At 23.8% G+C, this 16431-nt stretch overlaps 2 protein-coding genes across 2 annotated transcripts; one reads left to right on the plus strand and one right to left on the minus strand. All coding sequences in view use genetic code 6, as the record gives it.

Annotated features, from left to right (window-relative positions):
- Positions 1-287: 287 nt before the first annotated feature.
- TTHERM_00037250 (hypothetical protein) lies at positions 288-6903 on the minus strand (the record flags this gene model as incomplete). The annotated part of the gene is made up of 10 exons (XM_972033.3): positions 6696-6903; positions 6119-6636; positions 5808-5948; positions 4992-5753; positions 4110-4850; positions 3734-4060; positions 3505-3680; positions 1805-3225; positions 956-1695; positions 288-899 (listed from the first exon to the last, which is right to left on the minus strand). Exons 1-10 carry the CDS (start codon positions 6754-6756, stop codon positions 288-290), a joined length of 5499 nt encoding a protein of 1832 aa, XP_977126.3. The 5' UTR covers positions 6757-6903.
- Positions 6904-8523: 1620 nt separating this feature from the next.
- On the plus strand, positions 8524-15484 carry TTHERM_00037260 (kelch motif protein; the record flags this gene model as incomplete). The annotated part of the gene is made up of 4 exons (XM_972034.2): positions 8524-9174; positions 9242-9331; positions 9395-14271; positions 15043-15484. 4 exons carry the CDS (start codon positions 8524-8526, stop codon positions 15482-15484), a joined length of 6060 nt encoding a protein of 2019 aa, XP_977127.2.
- Between the last annotated feature and the right edge of the window lie 947 nt (positions 15485-16431).

The raw sequence follows: 16431 nt of genomic DNA on the forward strand, positions 1-16431 counted from the left end.
ATTATTAAAAGATATTTCTAAGTGACTATTTATTAATATCAATTTAATGGTAAAATAATAGTAGTTTCCGAAAGAAAAAAGCCTTAAATATTAATCAAATAATGAATTAATTTTTCAATAATTTTAATATAATGAAAGTCAAAACAAATTGTTCTAATTTATAAAAACTAAGATTCATTTTTAAAAACAAAATCTTTTATATGAATTAAATAGATTAACAACTTAAAATTATTTGAATCATTTCTGGTTATTAATTAAAATGACTAAATTTAATTTCTTCTTTTTCATCACAATTAATCTGATTAACCAATATTATTTGAGGTATTTGTATCAAAGCTATTTTCATTCTGTATATTTCTTGTCTTCATTTTCGAAATTTACTGTTTTTATTTGAGTGCATTATCTCTCCATTAAATCTCTTTTTATAAGGAGCTTTCTAAATCAAAGCTTCTATTTGATGATTCTTTAGAATCATTTAAAACCCCTGTTTTAGATCTAAATCTTCTAATAATAATTATGATAAATAGGATAAACTCAATTAATATAGCAGAGTTTTTTAGTATTATAAATGCGAGGAGAGCTTTTTCTAAGTGGCTTGAATACTAGCTTTTAATTGTTGAATCATCTTGATTTTTTTCAATCATGTATGCAAATAAAACAATCAAAAAATAAAGCCCATTCAGTGTTATACTTACTATAGCAGTTATTATAGCTTTGAAGGGTCTAACAGCAATTTCATATACTAAAGCAACAGATGTTATAATTAAAAAGGATAAACAGAGATTTGAATTTCCACCATAAACAGTAATTATACAAATGAGAGTTTTTTAAACTATTCTTACTAATAAAAAGATATGAGCAAGCTTGCTTTCTTTCAATCCATAAAATAGCGGACCATACTTTTATTTTAAAAAATAATTAAAAATAAAAATATAATAAATAGTATTTAAAATACCTTTTCTGATTTTTCTTTGAATGTGATATATGATGTAAATAGAATTATTTTAGTAATCAAATAAATCATGAATACTATAACAATTATGCTAATTATTGAAATTAGAGAACTAATAATGTTTAGTGCACCTCCTTAAAACATAGAAGAAATTTGCAAAAGAGTTATTAGTAAAAGCTCTTAATAAGAAAGATAGAATATTAAAAGGAATATTGTGTGTCTTAAATTAAACTTGATAAAAGTGACTATTTTTGAAGTACTTTGACTTAGATTTGTAAATCTAAATAGAATATGCTTCACTAAAAGAACAAACCCAAAGATAGCGTATATTGTTAGCAAAGGTGCTATGTTAATTAGATAATTTATTGTCTTAGAATTCTTCATAAACCTATAGTCAGATTAATATTGTTCATTTACATCAACCATTTGTTCAAGTACTCTGTTTCTTTTATCTTAATATCTTTGAGTACTATTCTATTAATGATTTTAATCAATAGTAGGGAATATAGATAAAATATAATTAGGGATTAAGGGAGATATATTATCATTATAGAGAATTTATAGGTATTAATCCACCTTTCCTTCGTACTTGGCATTCGAATAAGTAAGATAGCTAACCATAGATGATATTTCCAAGCATTTAATTCCAGTTGGGAAAGGTATGCCTGTCGTTATCAAAGCAGCTGACATACCGGCCATGCTATTTTATAAAGACTTTATTCCTTCATTTGAAGTAGTATCTTCTGTATTTTTTAGAAAATAAAATTAAATATATTTCTAGCTTATAAGTTTTTTTCATTAAATTTACAAAAATTTATTGGTAAAAATAAAAATAAAAGCAAAAAGATATACATTAGCAGTAAGGTGAACCATTCTCAACAAATCCCTCTTTGCAAATACACCTACCGAGATAGAGAAATCTAGAGCTATTACAAGAAAGGCATTAAGAAATTCCACTCCCAGAACACTTCAAACAGGAAAGGTCACATTAAATTACACATTTATTGTTTATTAATTAATAATCAGATTTACAAGATTGGCAATTTTCAGAGCTATTTGAGCATGATGAACAACTATCGCTACATTAAGAACACTGATTATTTTAGTCTATAAAAAAACCTTTTTCGCAGCTAGAACAAATATCTTTATTCACACAAGATTTGCAATTTTTTGGGCATTAAATACATGAACTGTTAGCAATATCATAATAATATCCATTCTAACACTGTGTAATGCATTTTCTTATGTCTTTGTTGTAAAAATACCCAAATTAGCATGATTGACATTATTAAGCATTAATATCACAATTTAAACAATGGATATCAGAACATTGTTAGCAAATACTATTAACACTGTCATATTTAAATCCTTATTTGCATTAACTGCAAAAACCTTGGTTATTGCATTATAAACATCCTGTGGGGCAGGGAGTACAAACTTCAGAATTTATGGGTAAATATTAGCTCTATCCACAATCTTTAATGCATTTATAAACACCTGAAATCAAAACTTTTGAATATCCATCTGAGCATTAGGAAACACATTTTTATCCCTAATCTTATAAATAGGTGGAATCATTACAAACTTCACATGTAGATTAGCTTACACAAGATTTACAGTTACTAATTACACAGGGTTTACATTGTAGTCCATTAGTATTATCAGGATATTCACCTTGGTTGCATTTGGTTACGCAATCGTTTCCGCTTCTGTAGGATTTACTATCGCACTAATAGCAATAGGTTTAAGAATAACATTAAAGGCAGTTGTTACCACAATTGACACATTTTTTTAATTGGTTATCTTTATATTATCCAGGCTCGCAATCAAATACACAGGTATTATTTAGAGGTTAAAAGAAATATCCAGCACTACATACAGTACAGGTTCCAGCACCACATTCAGTACAGGTCGAGCCGTTTGTACAGGTTAAGCAGCCTTAACTACATTTAATGCATTATTTTTTATCAGAATCAAGATAATAATTTATAGGGCAATTTTCAACGCAATTAAAAATATCACTGTATGTCGATGATATGTATATTTTATAGTAACCAGAATTGCATTAAGTACATTAATAGTTTTGGTTTAATTGACTTATTTTAGTACTATCTGTTAACAACTAGCAATCACAAGAGCTTGGGCAATAAAAGCAATATTCTGATGAATCGTGGATATATGACTTGAGGCAGAATGGTCTACAAACACCTGAATAAATATATTTTTATTCGTAAATATTTCTGTCTCCAAAATAAGAAGTAGGGCATTTTAGTCTATTTTTTAATTCAAATAAAAATATTTATATGCAACCAATGAAAATTAAGCATTTATAAAAAAGTAACTAATAAATAAATTCAAACAGAAGTTTAAAAATTAAAGAAAGTTTCGAAAAATTTTTATTCTTTAAAAACATTTTAAGATTGATTTTCATTTCTTAGTCTTTATTTGTTTGATTTGATTGATATTTTATTTATTAATTTGTTTTTTTGTTTTGTTTGCTTTTTAAAGAGAAAACAAATATTTTATAAAAATATTAGAAAATGTTTATTTACAAGCATTCTGAGTTAAACAAGAAGCTATTGGTATCGCATACTACACATTGATTGAGAGAAACGTCACTGCATTTAAGACAATAACCATGATTTTGATCATTTATTTAAGTGCATTTTTATTGGTTCATATCTTTGCAACTTAGATCTGTAGTTATCTTTCTACAAATTTGTAAGCTCTTTAAAATTAAAAAAAAAAAAATTTAATAAATATAATTAAATATCTTATTACTTATATATAGCAATAATCATCAGAGGAACATTAAAAGCATTAACCTTATTAATTACAAGATGAGCACCCTTCAGGGCAAGGTAGACACCAACCTTAATTAAAATAAGTAGCTACTGCAGAGCATTATTAACACTTTCCTTGGCCATTTTAATATTACGAGCATTTATTAATTTCTTCTTGTGAGTTAATTGAAGAACAATTTTCATTCTACAAACCACATTATTTACAAATACCATTTTCAATAAAATATCCTACTCCACAATCTTAATTTACTATACATGTTCCATCTTCTATCCTTAAGAGTTTATCTTTGCAGTATTAACATTACTTTAATTAAAAATATTTTAACAAAAAATATATCAAATTATCTATTTACGTTATCTATGAGGATATCCTAATTTGGGCAGGAGACACAGTTTTAATTATAGATCATAAAGGATTTCTAGCATTGTTAGCAAACTCCATTACTGTCACATATTTAACAGTTTTAAGGACAAGACTTACACTAACCTTAAAATCCATAGTATTAAGATGGACACGTTTCAACGCATGCTGCTGCATTATTTGTTTAGTCATAAAAAAGTTGTAATCCTCTTGGGCAAGAAGTGCAATTATTTTCCAATTTATCGCACTCGCTGCAATTAGAAGAACATTTAATACATCTTTAAGAGCTATATTAGTAAAAATAATTTGAAGGACAGCTATCTACACATTAGTTTGTCGATTTGTCTAATAATTTTTTAGGATCAAAACATTATGTACATACTTATTAACTATCACATGTCTAGCAATTAGTATCAGTACATTGAAGGCATTCATTTTTACCATTAGGATATAAATTACTACCATATCCTACTGGACAGTTTTATACGCACCATAATTAATAAATATAGTAACCATTTATGCAGTTATCTACGCATTAGTATACATTATTATTATTATTATAAATATAGTAATTTGATTGGCAATAGTCGCATATCTTCCAATTACTTTAGCAGCTTTAGCATTTATCTATACATTGATTACATGTTTAGTAAATTGAATTATATCCATAACCACCAGGGCATTGGGTGGCACAAGTTTTTTAAGATTGTATTTCATAATAAATTGGAGTAACCTATGTTATATATTTAAAAATTATGAAAATTTTATTTAATTTAACTATTCCAAATTAGAGAACAATCAATTAAAGAATTTTTTAATTTAAAAATAAAATACAACCAAATAAAATAAATAAGAAAAAATAAATTTTTTATACTCTTTAGTCAGGATAAAATACAGTAAGTTTCTAACTGCAAACTTGCAAAAATTCAGTTTTAGTATCATCAAAGCAAGAATATTATTGTGGTATTTTTAAATTTGGCAAATAGTAACTCATTTAAATAAGACCTTATTAACATTAAGTACAAGTATCATATCTATCACATGTTTAGCAAGAACTTTAGCATTTAATGCACTAATTATTAGATAAGTAATAAGAATCTGAGCAGGATTATTAATATTAACACTTGTTAGTATCTTAATAATAAAGATATCCACTGCTGCATACTTAACATTACTAATAATTTTATGAACAATATTAACAACCTGATATTTAGCATCTATCACAAGTCATAGTTTATCTATTCTAGCCATAACCTTGAGGACATGTCTATCTACATTGCCCATTATACATAAAAGTATCTGACTTACAGACTTAGCAAATGCACTATCCATCAATGTAGTTCTATTATGAACAGTTATTAATCTAAGTAACTTAGCACATATATTGAGGAGAATATAACTTACAAGAGCACTTTATAGAATTTGTATCATATTATAGACAATTAGGTATACTACATGAAGCACAAGTATTTGATGATGTTAGTTTCAAATCTTTATTACACACTTAACAATTCTATGAGGGATCTTTATCAACATCTTGGCATGATATACATATTAATTAATTGCATGTTGAGCATCCTGATGGGCAGTTTTGGCATATTTTAGAACTGTCCAAATATTAATTGTCATTACAATTCTAATTATTATAATTAAATGAATTTAAAAAATTAAATTTTAAAAAGTTGATTACTTTTACACAAGAATGATTAGTACTTTACAAGTAATATCCATCTTAACATTAGTCACAATAATTGCTATTAAAGCAAGATTTGCATCCCTCTATGCATGAAAAACATTGTAGACTTTGGTCAAAGTAGGAATTACTTGGACACTAATAATTAATAAAAAAAATTAAAAATGGTGATATGAATATTATGTTTAATTAATTTTTTGGTATTAATTAATAAATAAGTAAACGTTTAATTAATTTAATTAAAGAAGGATATGGAATACATTTTATTTTAATTTTTAAAATATTTTTTTGAAAATAAAAAATATTACAATAAATGCTTGGATTTATATTTATCCGATTGACCATTTCCTTATATCAATATTAGCCTTAGATTTAACAACAATAGTCAATGAGTTGGAGGTGTGGCTAGTCTAGTAAGAAACTTATTACAAAGTATAGTTTTACCAATCTTGACAGGTAATACTTTAATCATTTTGATATTAGTAAGTATTCTCAGCTTGGTCAACAATGACAGAAAAGTCTTCTGTTCCCCATTAACCTGTTTTGTAGAAGTTTAACTAAACTTAAATCCATTGATGATTAGGTAAATTCATATTTAACTTGACAAATTATAAGTCTAAAAGACTATCAGACATTAAGAAATGCAAGTAATTGCCACATTATTTTGTAGTGATTTAAGTGTAGTTAGTAAGAGAGCTGTAAACATACTCTCTTAAGATCTAGAAATTAGTTTACGTGTAAATCTATTAAGTAAAATCTGCAGAGCCATAGAAGAACTAGTATGTTTGAACTGATTGAGGAGTAACAAGTGAGTTAGCATTCACAACTAATTGATAGTAAATAAAATGAATAGTATTTTAAATCAAAATTAAATGATTTATTTACTTGCGTGAAAGATGAACTTAAAAAAAAAAAAAGCTTAAAATAGTAGCTTCTTATATTACATTTTATTCAATATTATTTGATTTTTTGCTTGCTTGTTTATTTACGATAGTATTAATATTGATTTAATAATCGAGTTCTTTTATATCTATTGGTAAAAGATTGATTCCAACTATATTATTAATTAATAGCTTTAGTATATGTGATATTGATTAGAAAAATAAGCAAAGTTAGAATGATTTGATTAAATAATTTGCTGGATTTATAAAAATCAAAGAGGAAATATTCACAATGAAAAATAAGTAACAAGATGTAAATAATAGAAAATTAAATAATTTAGTTAAAATAAATTTTTTAGAAAAAATAAATTATTATCGTTCATTAAAAACTATCAAAAAATCAGTAAAATATAATAAAATCAATATTAAATGAATCTAATAAAACTAGAACTTTAGAATTACATAAGTATTACGGATATTAGTCAAATTTTTATGCCTGAATTTGAAAAGTCTATAAATAAAAAAAGCAGATGTGCAAATCAAATTATTTGTAAACTATATATCTAATATGAAGAGAAATAATAGAAAGTCTATAAAGAGTAGTCAAAAGATTTTCATTAATTGTATGGAGAATAATTACATAAAATATAATCATTTATATCATTTGTACTATCCACGAAAGACCTCTCAAACTAATAATCTATTTCTAAAACAAAATAGATTTTCACCTGAATTTCTTTGTTCGTTTATGGATTAATACTAAATATCTCCACAAAATTTAAAAAATTTTGATTATATAATTTTTTTAAATATTATTATTTGAAAATCCATAATATAAAATGACTTTTTCATTAAATAAAATCTAAATATATAGAAAAGATACTATTAATTTTTAATTAGAAGAAGAATACCATACCTTCTTCATATACATTATTTTTCATTTATGGTTTAAAAAGAAGACCTTACTTTTCATTCAATTTTTTGGTAAATAGAAAATTGCACTCTTCAATGAAAATTGAGAGCAAATCCTGTATTTTTTAAACAAAAATTTAGAGTTAGAAAAATAATTTTTAGAAAAAAAAAGTTAAAAAATGAATAAAAAATTAAATTTATTTTAATTGATTTAAAATTAACAAGATTATAATATATTATAAACATTTTTATTTTAGAAAAATATAATTAAAACAAAAAGCCTTTCTTAATAAAAAGTGATACCATATCACCTAGATTTTATAAAGGTATTTAGCATTTTTTATTACACTTTTTTATTAAAAAATTAGTACATAATATATTCTTTCACTCATTTGTATATAAAAGAATATTTTACCAATATAAATTTCATATAAAAACTCAATAAAATATATGTTTGACATATTAATGCTAAATAATTTATATTCATGATAAATTTATGATATAATTCTAATTAATATTAATTATATGAAGTCCATAGACACTATATATATTTTTATAATACAAAAATTATGTTGCTTTCTTTATACAATTATTAAGTAAATTTTATTTTTTTTATGATAAAATATAAGCAAAATAATTGTTTATTTTATTATATTTTAACTGAAAAATATATAATTCATTTAACACTCTTTCAAATAAACCATACTATTAATTAAAAAACATATCAACTGATTATATTATTTTACTCAAGAAATTTAATTAAATTTTATACTATTTAAGTAGAAATATTAATCAATAATAATAAGTAGGACTTTAATTAAAAGAAGGTAAAATTCCAAAATCAAAGGAATTTAGTACAAAGAGGCAAAAAAACTTGAGGTGTATACAATCTCTGAATAGAGATCTAATAACCCAATAAAATGAGTTAAGAAAGCTTTATAAACTATAAATCTGTAGAAGAAACAGAGTGTACAGTAAATTAAGAATTAAAGTTAATTAAATAAAATGCTTAGAGTGTTATTGAATAACTCAACATGTATTTTGAGTCTTCACAACAAAACTTAAGGGAAATGGAAGAAGTTTATTTTGCTTCTATTTAAGAATTAGAGAGTGGATTCATATACTTGATGAATTAGTTTAGACAAAGTTATAATGAGTAGAAGGAATGTTATTAAAAAGAGTATGAAGAGAAAAAATTCAATTTAGCAAATGAGATGAACAAAACATAAAGGTATATCTAAGACTTGGCTCTACTCGAAGCTATTGATGGTTCTATGTCTTTTATGCAAGTTCAAAAGTGTTTGAAGAATTTGAATAAAATTTCAGATGAAATTAAAGTCTTTTACAATCAAACTCATGTTTAATCATTTTAGCTAGAGACAATAAATGTTGATGCATTACTGATGAAGATTCTTTAGAATTTGCTTTTCGACAGCATTTACTAAAGACCAAAAACTAAGCTGTTCGCACAGAAAATATCTAAGTAGAGATCTTTTTCTTCTTCTTCTTAGGCTCTTTAAACCTCATCGATGTATTACACTGGAAGTTCTTGCGAAAATAAAGAAGATGAAGTAATAAAAAATATTTATATAAATAAAGCAAATTTTAATGCTATAAACTTTTAACAATATATATTAGATCGTTGAGAAAATTAACACTGATTCCTATCATTCAAGAATAAAATCATCTTCTTCAGGCTAGTTAGAAGCTAAAAAAGAATTTAAATAGGTATATATTTTATATTATAAATAAACGTTTTACTTCAATTGTTTTTTCAATATTAAAAATTAGGAAATGCATCAAACAAGCCCATATAGTGAAAAATAGCCAAAGATTGAAAGTTTTCAAGTAGAATAGGTTTAGGTTGAGAAAGAAAAAAATTAAAAATAGCTGTAAGAGAATTCAAGTCAATAAAAATAAGAGAAAACAATGAAATAATAATATGAAAGTATACCCTATTTAAAAAAATATAAAACTCCTAATGAACTCAGTTCAATTAAAAAGCTTTCAGCTAATTATGAAAAAGAAAAAGATGAGTAAAAAAGCTATTTGAAAGGATTAAAATAAAAGATACCAAAGCAATCTGTTAAGAAAAATGTATTTTAGCATTAAACTTTAAGTACTCAATAAAATTAAAAAAATACAGAATAAATCAATAGGACACCTGAAAAAAAAAAGAAAATCGATATGCTTATCCAGTAAATAAATCCTCAATAATCTACTAAGAATAAGTTGTAAGCAAGTCCACCTAATCCTAAAAAAAACTAATAATTAAACAAAGGCTCATTTTATACTCATTCTTCTCCAATAATTAATAGGTTAAGAAACAAAATATAATCCTCTCATCAATTTTCAAAATTAAAAAAAAGTACTAATAATTAAAGTATAAATGAAATATAAAAACTTAAAACTATAGAAAGCCCTTAGTTTTAAGATTAATCGCTGCTTAGAAATGAAGAAGTTTTATCTTTAAAATTAAATAGCTCTGATGATCTCAATGTTGAAACAACTGAAAATACTTCTTAAACTAAGGTGCAAACACTAAAAACAAGTGAACATGATTAAATTGCAGAGTAAAACAATGTTCTAAATAGGAGTATTGGATTAGGATAATGTAACTCATCAGATGCTCTTAAGCTAAATTCAATGAGTTCAAAGAGAATTAAAATGGGCATAACTAACCCTGAAATGCTTTAATTAAGTAAAGATTATTCTGCTGATAATATAAATTAGAGCAGTAAGGAGAATTATACAAACAGAAAAAGAATTACTTCTTGTGGAGGTTTCATAGAAAAACAAAGCACCTTCAATAATTTAAACAAAACTTAAATAGTTAATCATATAAGCTCTTCTCTTAATAATAGTCCAGCAACCAATCCATTAAATAAACTTAGCAATAGAAATTTGTTTAATAGAGATAGAAGTCTCTCAGGTTTCAGATAGAACACTAATAAGGAAAAATTTTTAGATAAATCATTATAAAACGATGAGATTATTTAAGAATTTTAGCTTGATTAATCAAAATCCTCAAACTAGTAACAATAATAAAAATGTCTATTTTATTCTTCTCCTATTTCTGCATGTTTGAGCAGTGCTGTACAGTAAAACTATGCTTTAGACAATAATTTAAATTAAGACAATTACGATTAATGTGAATTTTAAGAATCTCCTTAAATTTTTCTGAATTATAACATCAGTGGTTTAAGCCAAATAAATAATATTTAAACAGTAGAGAGCATATCAATCGAAGGTAGGAACATACAGCAGTCTTAATGTGAGGCAAGCTTATTCAGAAATAAAATATAAAACTCCGTAAAGAAAGCAGTAATTCCAAGATAGCAAATAGCTATCGATTAAGAATAAATTAATCATTCATCTCCTTCTGATCTCAATTTGATTACAACAGAATGCTTTTAATAAAAAAATATTCATGAAATTTAGAATCTTTTTACAAATCCTTCACCAATATCTCATTCAGCATCAAATGAGATGTAGTTGTTTACAAGCTAAAATTTTGAGAATGGAAGTATCATTACAAGCTAATATTATCTAAATTAATAATAATCAGCTTGTTTGTTAAATAGTAAGCAAAAAATAGAAAAAATAGAAAGCGGTTCTAAGCTAAATAAAAGCCAATCGAATCAAAATTAAAACAGCTACAGAGCAATTTATCTATCTCAAAAAAATGGTTAGCTTGATAAAAATTGCTAACAAAATTAAATTTAGCAAAATAATCTAACTAAAACTGCTCCATAATTAAGTAATTGTAATACTAATTTTGTTCAATCTAATTAGCATTAGCAAGCTAACTAAATTCAAAATTCTTTTGTAAATTAATAAAACTAACATAAGAACATCTTAATCAATAAATCTATTAATAATTAGAACCAACGATACAATGAAATAACTGATTTTACTCAAAATACAATCAATAATTAAAATGAAATTAGTGCACAAAAGTAAAATTAATAAGAAATTTTTATTCAAAATGAATTTGACACACAAATAGATAACCAAAACAATTTTTATGAAATTTAAATTCAAAGAAAAAACCAAAATCAAAATGAAGATAATTAAAACAAAAATTCTTTTTATAATAGAAAAGAAGATTCAATGACTGAATTCATTAAAAACGAAAATATTGTGAACAGCTAAGATAATAATGAGAATATAGCAAATTAAAAAATAAATCAAAATAATTAACCTACTGCTGCTACATAATAAAAGTAAGAAAATCAGATAATAAATTAAATAAAATAAGACAGTTAAAATCTACACAAAGGATTATTTTATCATAGCTATACAAATCATGGACTAATTTCCACAAGAACTATAAATGAAGAGTAAGATGATGAGGAGGAACAAAGTACATAAAACATTAATAATCGTATTAACACAGAGCAAGTTTAATAAACTAAATATGTAAATAAAATGAATTTAACTTAATAATTAAGCAATAAAGAAAGAAACAATTTAGGTAGTTTAATTCAAGAAGCAAATCAATAATAAAACAATAACAAACAGATTAACTAAAACAATAACAATAGCTAAAGTATTTCTATCAATAATAATTTTCAGAAAGATTTACAGGCCAATTAAAATAATTCTTTGCAAAAATGCACAATTTCTCAGTAAAACATTTTATTTTAAGGAAAAAATGATCAAAATTAATTTTTGGATTAACAAACAATCTAAAATTAAGTTTTTAGTTGCCATTAACTAGAAAATGCAAACTCAGCATAATGCTCAAAAACAAATTTACTGTCATAAAGAGATAATAAAGAAAGTGTTACTGTTCAAGCATCCAATAAATTTTAATCGAAGAATATTAACCCATTACCTCCTACAGCAAACTCTAAAGTATAAGCAAACAATAGCAAATAAAATAAAATTGAGAACATAAATTAAAATTAATTTGAGAACTAAAAATAAAGCTAAACAGAACATTTAAGGTAGGATTCATAAAAAAACCCAATAGGATAAAATAAAAATAATGAAAATATGTGTGATTAAGACTATTCATATGCATAATCTAACAATAAAAAAGATATAAATGAATATCTACAATCATAAGATTCAGTAAGATAGAAATCAAATTAATTTGCCCAGGCTCCTTCATCACGTGCACGTTCATTTTCAGAATGTTCAGAGCGTATTGATTACAAACTTAACTATTAACCTGCTTACCAAAACGATTCCTAGACTAAACTTTCCCTTTCTAGATCAAATTCAAACTATTAGATTTGTACATTTGAAAGAAAAATAGACAAACCGTTATCATCTAGATAGAGTTCATAAACTGGGGAATATAATCATAATAATTGCCAATAGTATTTCTAAGGAATCGAAGATAGTGGGAGCTCTTGTTCTAACAACTATAGTGCTAATTTTGGGATAATTAACTTTAGAGAATTGGTAGAGTAGAGAATTAAAAATAAAGATGCCTAAAATAGCTTTAAAATAAAAGTAAAATCTTCTCAATACTCAAATGTTAATAACTTAAATTAACTCAAAGCTGTAGAATCATCATGCTCGAATGTCATCATATAACAAAACAATATATTTAATTAGGAAGTGACAGATTAATCAGAAATGTAGTAAAAGAATATTTCAAATTATTAAAAAGTATCATCTTAAATTCAAATTATCTGCACTGATAACTCATAACACACTACACCTTAATAATCAATTATAAATCAAGTACAGGATTCAGTGTAAAAATAACAATAAAAACTAATAGAGAAAAACTAACCAGTGCCAACTCATAAATATCTATTAGCAAACTATAAAAAAAATGATATGGGAACAACAAATTAGTTATCTTAAGCACTTTAATAATAAACATCTATTTAATAATTTTAAGGAGAATAAGTTAGGCATAAAGTAAACTCATTGAATGTAAAAAACACTCTGAATTCACCATCTCCCACATTGAATCCATAACCTACCTAATTAAGAGTTAATAGTATATAAAATTTAATGCCATAACCATAACAAAATCTTTAATGTTAAAATAACATGTCATATAAACAAGAAAATAAGGCAGTATGTTGCCTAAATTACAATATGGTTTAATTAGGAGGGAATGATTGCGATTCATTAGGAGAGATAATCAGCAACTAAGGAGAAATTATTAAAAAGATAAATTATAATTTACCTAGAAATTTGCTAGATTTTAAAGACCCTGGTTACTATGGATTTAGCTGTGTAATGCTACCTCAAAGTAATTGTATTTTATTCATAGGAGGGTATTTTGCTGAAAGGAATGATGAAAAATAATATAATAAGAAACAATTATTTTCATATGAGTAAAAACAATAATCTTCTTCCGAATACAAAAGAATATTTACAAAAGATATAATCAAGTATAATATCAATGAAGATTCTTTTTCAAGCTTTACTTTTAAATTAAGTAACTTCAGTTATGACCTTACAGCAATTTATATAGAAAAATCTAATGAAATCTTTTTGATAGGAGGTAGAGATGAAAATGACTAAATCCTTTAGGATTGTATGATTATAAATATTAAAGAAAACAGAATAATCCAAAAATAACCCTTACCCTATTCGTTAACAGGATTTTGTTGTACTTATGAAACCAGCAAAGAAAACGTTTATGTACTAGGAGGAATCATCTCAAACAAGATTACTAATTCTGCCTATAAATTGTAAGTTTAATTTCATTTTCCAATAAATAAACTAAGAATTAAATAAATAAAAATATAATTTTCATCGTTTTTTTAATCATACCTGAAAATTATAAATGTAAGAAAGTGCCTTTTATAACCAAAGTTTAAAAAAGAGACAAAAGCTCTATAAAGATCTTTCAATAATAATGGTCTTCAAATATTTTTTTAGTATAGTAAAGCAATCTAACAGAGCAAATATAATTAAAATAGAAAATAATAAAATGGCCTTAAATTATTTATTATATTTTTAGCACATATTAGGTAATCAATTATTCAGTTTGGACTTATTTTAGAAATATTTGGTTTAGTTTACAATTTTTAAATTTAAAAAAAATAAAATACTTATTTAAAAGTAATTAAATTTTATTGAAAATTTTGGATTTTTTATCAAGAGTAATCAATAAAATTTGTTAAAAGCTTTTTATTTCTAAAGTTACTGAAAGATTAAATAAGATAAACGAGCATATAATAAATGCATAAGAAATTTAAATTTATTTCATCTTATTTATAAAATTAAAATGAGTTGAAAAGAAAAAATTAATAAACAATTAAAATGAGTCCATTATTATTATTATTATTTTTTAAATTAAAATACGGTATATTTATTATCTAAAAAAAATTATTTATCCTGATTTCAATAGAAATATTACAATAAATTTGTGGTTCTAGAACTAAATTTGTTTATTTACAATTTTTTTAGAACTTGATTACATATATATCATATAATGTATAAATTTTAAATTGAAATAGATCACTTTCATATACTGATTCAGAATAGCATTCTCACTTGAATGAATGGAGCCAAATGCACAACATGATTAATTGTAGGGTAGGAGCTTAGTGTAAAATTATCAAAAAAAATTTATATGTTTTTGGAGGCTACGATGGAAGACTATATTTGAACTCAGTTGAGATGTATAATTTCGATTTAAATAAATGGTTTATTATTACATTCATGAAAATTCCAAGAGCTTTCTATAGTTTAGTAAGTGATTAGGATAAAATATTAATTATCGGAGGAAAAGCTAGTACCTAAATTACAGCAAATAATATTGATATTTTTGATGTTTCAAAAGATGAATGGCAGTCTATTAATTGTTATAATATAAATAGGAACAATCATTATACATTCTTACTCAAACAAATACCTAATTAAGGTAATTAAACTGCTCATAATTAAAATCATAGTTGAAAAAAAGACTTGAATGTTTAATAATTAAACAAACATTAAGTATTCAATCAATGGTTATTTGTAAATTCTTATATATAATAATTTATGTTTTTAAAATTAGTATTTTCACTTAGATCTTTACAATTATTCATAACCTTATCTTGATGTAATCAAAAAAAAATCTGCGGATTCATTCATCAACTTTTAAATATTAGTTGTTTTTAGTTTATTGGATTTAACTTCTTTTTTATTTTTTATTTGTTTCATTTAAAAATGCTCATTTATAAATAAGTAAGAAGATCTTTAAATTTAAGTAAATTAGAAAATTAATTTATTAATTTACAGCAAAAAATTATTTTTTTTTTAAATCAAAGCGCCATCATTTTTTGAGCAAATAAAAAAATTTTATTTACAGAGATTAGAAATTAGCAAATAAAAAAATTTATTTACAGAAAATAGAAATTTTTTTTATTAAAAAGAAAAAAAAAATAAATTTGATTACTTAAAGTTCATTCATTCATTTAATTTCATTTATTTAAAAAGATTTTTACTTAGAAGAAAAATAAAATTCAATAGATTAAAGTATGAATGAAATAAAAAGTATAATTTAGGAAGGCATTTTAATTTTTTTATTAAATTAAAGTAAATTTAAGTTATATTCTATCTTTAAAGACCATTTCAATTTTAATATCAAAATAGACAAATTAAATAATCTAAAGGTATTTTAGGTTAATTAATTTATTGCTGAAGAAAAATTAATTATGTATTTTTTTTGTTTAAATTTTTCATACAAGTTATTTAATTTTTTCTTTTTGGTGCTTTATTTAAAAGTTGTTTAAATCGTTCAAGGATCAAAATGGATTTCTATTTAATGTTGAAAGCTTAGTTAATTTAAAATTAAGTAAAATTCTCTGATAAAAATATATGCTAAATGATTTTTTAGCAAAGTAAGATTAAAATAAAAATCA

The sequence above is a fragment of the Tetrahymena thermophila genome, assembly GCF_000189635.1.
Source record: "Tetrahymena thermophila SB210 genomic scaffold scf_8254667, whole genome shotgun sequence".
Lineage (NCBI taxonomy): Eukaryota > Ciliophora > Oligohymenophorea > Hymenostomatida > Tetrahymenidae > Tetrahymena > Tetrahymena thermophila.